The following is an 8,973-nucleotide window of genomic DNA, read 5'->3' as shown; positions in this document are numbered from 1 at the left end:
TCAATAGCTTCCCCATATGAAAATATCAATTTAAAATAGATGTAGTAGATCCTGTTTACAGTATCAGCTTAAAGATAAACTGCCTACAGTAAACTTGACCAGAGATAGGCAAGACCTAGCTGATGGACCTGGTAAAGCACTGCTGGGCTTCCCCGGCAGTCCAGTGGTTAAGACTACATGCTTCCAATGCAGGGGGTACAGGTTCAATCCCTGGTCAGGAACTAAGATGGTGCGGTGTGGCCAAAAACTAAAAAAATTCTTCAATGAAAAAAAAAAATCCTACTAAGGGACATAGGGAAAAAAAAAAAGTCCTACCAAAAGACATATAAGAATACTTGAAAAAAAGCTGAAGGACATACTATATTCTTGGATAAAAAGATGCAGTATTGAAAAGATATTTCTCTATAAATTAACCTATCCAGAATTTTTTATAGATTATTTTAAAAATAGAGATCCTTGAGGCCATCTAAGACATTGACTCAAAGACTCCACAAACTCCCACAAGTGATTACGACCAAGCCACCAGGGAAGCCCAGGGAATCTATTTTTAACTAGAACAGTAGCTGAGGGAACTGACTCCCTGCTAGTTGCCATAGAAAAGTTCAGTGGAAAAGCTCCTGCTCTTGACTTTGGGGTTCCTGGCATCTCTACCAAAGTGCTGCCAAGCTGACTCTGTGACCCCTTGAGGTGGTTGTACAACTCTTAAATTTAGTAAATTTATGAAAAAAATCTTGTACACTTAAAATGGTAAATTTCATGGTATGTAAATTACATCCCAATAAAGTTGTTCAATGATTAATACACGAAAATAAATACATATGTTCACTGCCACAAAATTCAAAGAATGCAAATACATACAAGGAACAGTGAAAGTTCGTTCTGCATATCCTTGCCTTACACCCCACTTTAAGAAATTTTCAGTAACCAAAATGAGCCATTGGGTGTAATTACTTCAAGACTCTGACTTATGCATTTTATAAATTCAAGTGTTTGACAGTGCAGGGGAGTGAAACTGGCCACCCCTAAATGTCTTTTTGGCATGCAAATTATTTCAAGCTGAAAGTAAGGAAGGAACAAAAGTCTCAGGAAGAAACTTTGACCTTCCTCCTGAAGAATGCAGAGGCTCTGCTTCAGGAAGAGAACATCACCTTAGATAACCTAGTCTAGACCAGGTGTGTAGATGGGGAGGAATCCAGCAAAGTCTCTTAAAATTCCTCCGTCCCATCGTCTCCGCAGGGCCCAGCAAATATTTATTTACCAAACATTTGCTTTTCATCTCCATATAAATTGCTTTCCTTTGAAGTGCCAAATCACTACTCCCAACATCCTCTTTTATCTTTAGCCGAAAATGGTCTTTAACTGGAGAGTTTCAGCCGTTTTGAGTTACTCTGGGTCTCTTTCACGGATACATGTCATTCAGCTTTTGTGGGCTTTTCTCCCATTTATCTATACATATCTCATGCCAATTTAATTCTTAGACTAGTCAAAATAACGTAGAAGGGAAGAGGGAAAACTTCTTCCTCCCAGACAACAGGATAACATTTGAGTTGTAGCCAAGCCAGTTATTTTATTTTTTTAAACTTAAAAAAGGTTTTATTGAGATATAATTGACATCATACAATACACCCATTTAAAGTATATGATTCAATGGTTTTTAGACATATTCACAGATATATGCAACCATCACCATTTAGAACATTTTCATCTCAAAAAGAAACCCTGTATCTTTAAGCTGTCGCCTCCCTAGCCATCCATTCCTAGCCCCCCAGTTCTATGCTGCGGCTGCTGCTACGTTGCATCAGTCGTGTCCGACTCTGTGCGACCCCGTAGATGGAAGCCCACCAGGCTCCTCTGTCCCTGGGATTCTCCAGGCAAGAATACTGGAGTGGGTTGCCATTTCCTTCTCCACAAGCCAGTTATTTTAAATAGACATTCAGAGTGTACAGTCTCTGCTTTTGTTCTATTTGTTAAAAACCAAGTTAGTTAAATATGATATTCAACACCCTGATAGTTTCATTTTATTTTGTCAGTTTCTTAGAGGAATGTATTACAAATATGAGGAGGATTTGATAAACTCAGAATCACAGTGGAAGACTTTAACAGTTTGTGTTTTCTATTTCAATGATGCCTCGCACGCATGAAGTTGTGCTTTGTACAGCTTCTTGTGGTCAGCAGCAGGGCTTCCCAGGTGGCGCTAGAGATAAAGAACCCGCCTGCTAATGCAGGAGACATGAGACAAGGGTTCAATCCATGGGTTGGGAAGATCTCCCGGAGGAGGGCACGGTGGCCCACTCCAGTATTCTTGCCTGGAGAATCCCCATCGACACAGGAGCCTGGTGTGCTACAGTTCATGGGGTTGCAAGGAGTTGGACGTGACTGAAGCAACTTAGCACGCATGTAGCACGTGGTTGATAGGTAGGTGATGTTTCTCATTTTCCATGTATGTAGTCGGACACGACTGAGCGACTGAACTGAACTGAACTGAACTGAGTGCCATTCTCTTGATACTTGGGAATCAACAATACCATGTCTACATTTGCTTGGTCACCTCTTGTCTGGTACGTCTTTATACATTTCCTTTTCATTTTCAGTAACAGTGGGAATTTATTTATTATTTTTTTGGGGGGATTTATTTTTTAATCCTAGAGAACACATGACAATAGATAGAAATATGACTAGATTTATAGGTTGAATTCTGTAATTAAGGTGAATGCTGATTCTGGGTATTTGCTTCCAACAATGTTACTCCTTTTAAAATATAACCCATGACTTTGAAGGGATCCAGCAAGAAAACCGAAGTGATGTTTCCATGCCCTTTTCATTTTCATCTCCCAGTGGAAATGATTTTCTTCCAACATTCTGAGCAAATGGGCAAAAACAGCAGAGATGCTAGCAGAATCGCACACTTATGGTTCTGTCGTCATCGTCACAACTTTCTTCATTTCTAAGACGATTGCTCCTGCTTTTAAGTTTTCAAACAGAATGAAGCACTTCACCTGGAAATAAGACTGTACATTTAGAGACAGGCCTTGAATTACTGAGCTGCATGGTTTAGAAAGCATGTATTATTCTTGTTTCAATTTCTTCCCTTCCCACAGTAACATAGTTTTATTGAAAAAGTCAAACACATCTGAATATTAGAAAGCAAAAAAAATCTCCTGAAATCCTGTATCTCTGAAACACTCACCCTCAACATTCCATGACCATCTTTCTACATATATGTGTGTGTGCATATATACACATATACATATATACACATGTGTTTTCATGTTCTAGCTCATGGACAAAGAGTCAGGATAGTTATGTTTTCTTGTGGCTTGCAGACGATGTTTCTATCTTTGTTCTATTTTCCAGACAGATAGACATAAATATATATGCACACATTTTTTTCTTTCAAAAATGTCAGCCATATCGTTAAACAATATTTTCTTTTCACATGTCTCCCTCCACCAGACTCTGCAAACAACCACTGTTAACCATCACCTGTCCTTCCTTTTCTCTCTATCCCCACAGAGTCATACACGATATGATGTGTTGTATTATATGGTATAACGGTATAAAGTGCATACACCATGTACCTATATGTTTAACTACATATAGGGATTTTATTGCTATTTGCTTTATAAAAACAACATCATACAATACACAGTTTCTGCATCTTGCTTCCCTTGATGTATTGTGGAAATCGCTTCAACTCAAAGATAAATGAGATGATTTACTCCTAATTTCTTTCTTTTTAACGTATTTTGGCTGTACCGCATGGCGTGAGGGATCATAGTTCTCCCTGACTGGGGACTGAATCCAAGCCCCTTGCAGTGGAAGTGTGAAGTCTTAACCACTGGACCACCAAAGAAGCCCCCACTCCCAATTCTTTCATGCAGATAAATTATTCACATAGATCAATAATTTTAAAAATATAGACACCTATATAATAAAATGCCTCCTTCTCAACTAAGTCACCTCACCACCGATTTACCAATGTTATTAGATTGAAAAAAAATTGTTACCAGATTTTGACATATTCACCAAGAAGGTATTCCAATCATTTGAGTAAGCACATGAAGGTATAGTATGTCCATATTTATGTAATTTCTCCCCCCATCCACTGCTTTTATACCCACTCACTAACACTTGTTACACAACTTCCTGAGTTTTGTCAGTCTGAGAGGTAACTTGTGTTAACTAATTTTAATTTGCATTTCTCTATGAGATAGAGCAATTTGTACACATTCAAGAACCATTTGTATTTTTCTATGAACTGTGTGTTTATAACTTTGATCTGAATTTTTTTTTTTTTAGGAACACACTGGCACTTTTATATATACACAGTGCAAGGTACAAGGTCTCAGAAAGAAAATACCCTCTGTTCAGGTACACCCTGTTCAGGTGCACCCCACCCCCACCCCCTGAGAACACCCCGGACTGAGGACAAGAAGGAAGGGGAGAATCATAAATAGAGAATTGAAGGGAAGGTCGATGCTCTGAAAGGCAAACGCGGGTGGGGAACACACTGCTGGAAGGAGCCTTGAGCTCTTTTTCCCTGGGAGAGAGCAAGGTAACAGAACAGGAGAAGAGCAGCCACAACTAAGCCTGTGACGCCTGGCGCGGGGCACCTAACGGGTAAGAGAACGGGTAAGAGCCAGGGGTGGCTTCGGGAAGGAAGAGAGCCGGGACAGCTTCCTTCCCTCTGGCGGGGCCGGGGCCCCTCAGTTTACATCCATGAACCCCGACTTGGGTGGCGCACCGCAGGTAGAGGATGCCGGGGGTTTCGATGAGCCAGCCTGGGGTTGCAGACGGCGTGCCACGTCCTGGCGCTGGTAGAAGAGGACATAGGCTGCCTTGGACTCAATCTGATTCTCCGTCACAGGCAAGACGCTGTTGTCATCGAAGTAGTGCCACTGGCCGCTGTCCTTGTTGCAGGCAAATGTCGTGTAGTGTCCATCCCGCAGGCCCCCATAATGGTTGGAAACCGCGATGAGGTCGTATTTGTAGAGCTCCGGAGCTGAGTCATCCTGCGGCTTGATGACAAACTCAGAGAAGTCCAGGTCCCGGATAGGAAACTCCACAAGGGTGTCCAGCTTTTCGCGGGAGAGCGTGGTGTAGGAAAAGCGCTTCAGGTGGATAATCAGTGTCTCTGGCAGCATCCACAGGTCCAGCTTCTTGGTGGCCGGCTGGTGCTGCTTGCAAGTGGGGCAGTACCAGGGGTTTTCCTTCTCCAGGGTCTCAACGGTGGTGAAGAGCTCGATGCATTCCTGCAGCTGCACTGGGGCCTTCAGCACATACCCGACACAGTCGTGCTTCACGTAGCCCTCAGCCTCCACCTCGTCATAGTAACGCTTCTTCATCTCTGGCTCCCAGTCGATGGCAATATATGGCTGAGCCTGAGTATCCTCCTTGAAGGTCGAGCAGTCGCTGGTCCCACTGGAATTAACCCTTTGCAGGGTGAAGAGGTGCTTGTGCCGCACCCTCTGGGGCCAGTGAGATGGCCCAGGAGAGGTGTCCACAGGGCCCCAACTACTGCTCGTGACTCCAGAGCTGGACCCAGCCTGCTCCGGCCCAGGGTCTTGGGAGCTGCCCCCAGGCCCATGTCCAGGCTGAGGGAGGCTGTCCTTAGCCTCCAGGTCTTTCTCATCCCCATCCTCCTCATCATCCCAGCGGGGTCTGGTCACGTAGCGTGAGAGGCGGTACAGCAGGATGTGATACAGGGCGTCCCATGAGAGCCGGTCCCGGGGCACTGACACCAGAAGCGGGTGCCCAAAGAGCATCAGGCCGTAATAGGAACCGCTGTAGTCCCGGGCCGGGGTGCGCTCCCGCAGGTACACAGGAAGCACAACGTCCTCTCTGGAGTTCTCCCCAGCGGCCGCCCTGCCTGACACCTCGTATATGAAGATATCGTCTCGGTCCAAGATGCTGCTCAGAGACTCCTCCAGCTGGTAGATCTTATAGAAGCGGTGACTGAAGACATCGGCCACCATCATCTTTTCTGGAGAGACGCCGGTGTGTTTGGCCAGAGCCACACACAGATCCGAGACCTTGCCTTTCTTGGGGACCAGGAGCTGGTGCTGCTCGGGCTTGCGGCGGGGGTCCATGGAGACAAAGAAGACCTCCATGACCCTCTTGTGGCTCACAGGCAGTGGGACACTGAGGTAGCAGAAGGGGTCGAAGGTCACAGACACATTGCCACAGTCAGGGCATACCAAGGTGGACTTGAAGAGGCCGTGGAAAGTGTCCACGATCACAGAATCGTTCCACCGTTTGTGGTTCTGCCAGGCCTCCTGAGCCACCTCCTGGTCTGGCCTCCCAGCAGCGTCGCACAGCTCCACGTATTCCTTCTTCTTGACGCGATTGAGGTCCTCGTGCAGTCCATCCAGGAGGAACGACAGCAGCTCCTGTGAGTCATGCAGCTGGTAGCCCAGGAACTGGGACGCAAAGTGGCCGACTTTGGTCTTGAACACGTAGGGCACGATGGAGCGGTGGTGGCCGGACCACGCCTGCTTCACCAGGTCGGCATAGGCCTCTGCAATCTCCCCCTTCATGCCCAGCGGGTTGCCGAGGTTGAGCTCCGCCAGGTAGCGGTTTTGGAGGAAGTACTCGGTGAGCTGCGGCACGTTGCTGAGGCACTGCAGGGCTGAGTTCATGAAGCACGTGTTGCCCAGGTTGGTGAGACCGCAGATGCCCGGCTGGCCTTGGAAATCCTCACCCTCCTCCGACGCTCCGCTCGTGGCCTGTGGCTGCGCACTGGGCCAGGTGCCATCCTTGTTTCGGGTCTCCATGACGACCACCTGCTCAGTATCGAGAGCGGGCGTCAAGCACTGTGACGCGGGCGTTGCACAACCTCTCAAAAGGGCCCTCCGCGTTCTTGAGCCACAGCCAGGTCTCTTCCTGGGGTGCCCCGGAAACTGCTCTCAAGAGGTGCGCAAAATGAGGTCACTAGAATCTGCGGGGCTGAGCTGAGCCGTGGGAGGTGTGTCCGTATCACTGAGCCGGACGAGCACCAGTTCTACTTTCAACCTTGTGGATGCTGGGCAGTTCCACGACCTTGCGTTCCATGCGAGGCTGGTCATGCTCTAGAACATACCGGTTGACCAGGTAATGTCGAGCAGCCACTGGGAGCAGCACATAGTCCTTACCTTCCGCCAGTCCCTTCTTGAGGCGTCCGTTTACCTGGTCTTCAAAGACCTCAGCCTTGTTGATGCAGCCAGGGAAGATGCTGGAGTCTTGATCGCCTCCTTGTATGTACACCTCCCACTGTTCGTACCCGTGCTGCCCAGTGAGGAACCTGCACTTTCTTCCGTCCTGGGAAGAAGAGCTCGGCCAGAGACAAAAAGCTTGCTGCGTCACAAACTTTGCTCACTTGCAGGCGCCATTTTTTGCTTCCCCTGATTTTTTTTTTTTTTTTAAATAATCTTCCAGGCTTTTAGGAACTCTCTCTGTATGAAAGAGATTAGCCCCCTTCTGCAGTAAGTAATGTTAGTCGCTCAGTCGTGCATGACTCTTTGCGACCCCATGGACTGCAGCCCACCAGGCTCCTGTCCATGAGATTTTCCAGGCAAGGATGCTGGAGTGGGTTGCCATTGCCTTCTCCAGGGGCTCTTCCCAACCTGGGTCCCCTGCACTGCAGGCAGAGTCTTTACAGACTGAGCTACAAGGGAAGCCCTTCTACAGCATGAATTGCAGACATTTCTCCCAGTTTGTCATTTGACTTTGTTTATAATAGTTTAAAAAAAAAATCTTTTTGAGTCTTTCCTTTCCATTCTTTTTGTATACATTCACCTGTCATATTTTATTATTTTTTAATATAAATTTATTTTAATTGGAGGTTAATGACTTTATTGTATTGGTTTTGCCGTACATCAACATGAATCCGCCACAGGTATACATGTGTTCCCCATCCTGAACCCCCCTCCCTCCTCGTACCATCCCTCTGAGTCATTTCAGTGCACCAGCCCCAAGCATCCAGTATCATGCATTGAACCTGGACTGGCGATTTGTTTCACATATGATATTATACATGTTTCAGTGCCATTCTCCCAAATCATCCCACCCTCTCCCTCTCCCACAGAGTCCAAAAGACTGTTCTATACGTCTGTGTCTCTTTTGCTGTCCTGCATACAGGGTTATCGTTACCATCTTTCTAAATTCCATATATATGCGTTAGTATACTGTGTTGGTGTTTTTCTTTCTGGCTTACTTCACTCTGTATAATAGGCTCCAGTTTCCTGTTGTATTTTAAAAAATATTGAGACCGAGAACTTACCTTGTAGGTTGGTCCCAGTGATGAGCAAGGAAACATCAGTTTTATTTCAACATCATACATGGAGTGAGTGCCTGAGAGAGGGGCTTGCTTGGGTAACTGTTCTCTCTTCCCAGTACTTCCCCTGGGTCTGAACTATAGAGGACGGGTCTACGAAATCAGTTCCTAAGTTCGAAGTGGCAGAAACATAAAGAATATTTAAATTTACCCTCTGTCTTCCCCAGTTTTAAACGAATTTAAAACATCAACTTTTTAAAAAATACATGTTCACACCTCCTTGAAGTCAAAGAAGGATTAAATTATTTTTACTTATTATTTCTTCACGTGCATCTCTATGTCTCCTCTCTAAAAGAGGAAGTATTGATGTATACATTATGCTTGTACATGTGTTTTTAGCCTTCTCTCTCTTTATAAAACATTTAATTTTTTAAGAGCAGTTTTGGGTTCAGCAAAATTGAGAGAAGTTACAGAGATTTTGTATAAACCCCTGGTCTCGGTTGATAAAAGCCTCCTCCATTATCAACATCCTCCACCAGAGTGGTACATTTGTTACAATTGATGAACCTATGTTGACACATCACAGTCACCCAAAGTCTACAGTTTGCATTAGGGTTCACTCTGGTGGTTGTACATTCTGTGGGTTTTGGTAAGTGTGCAGGGACATTCATCCACCTTTACAGTATCTTTGAAGGTATTCTCACTGCTCTGAACATCCTCTG

The 8,973-nt window shown here is 45.5% G+C and overlaps 1 protein-coding gene across 1 annotated transcript; it reads right to left on the bottom strand.

The window, feature by feature from the left end:
• Positions 1-2,584: 2,584 nt before the first annotated feature.
• On the bottom strand, positions 2,585-7,529 carry LOC138430854 (ubiquitin carboxyl-terminal hydrolase 11). Its single transcript, XM_069572854.2, is given in 4 exon segments — positions 2,585-6,800; positions 6,802-6,896; positions 6,899-7,005; positions 7,007-7,529. Coding segments are annotated over 4 exon segments (2,340 nt in total). The 5' UTR covers positions 7,051-7,529; the 3' UTR covers positions 2,585-4,706.
• Positions 7,530-8,973: the final 1,444 nt, after the last annotated feature.

Source organism: Ovis canadensis, chromosome 26 (assembly GCF_042477335.2).
Source record: "Ovis canadensis isolate MfBH-ARS-UI-01 breed Bighorn chromosome 26, ARS-UI_OviCan_v2, whole genome shotgun sequence".
Classification (NCBI taxonomy): domain Eukaryota; kingdom Metazoa; phylum Chordata; class Mammalia; order Artiodactyla; family Bovidae; genus Ovis; species Ovis canadensis.
Note: the sequence above shows the minus strand (reverse complement) of the source record. Positions and strands in the feature narration are given on the sequence as shown.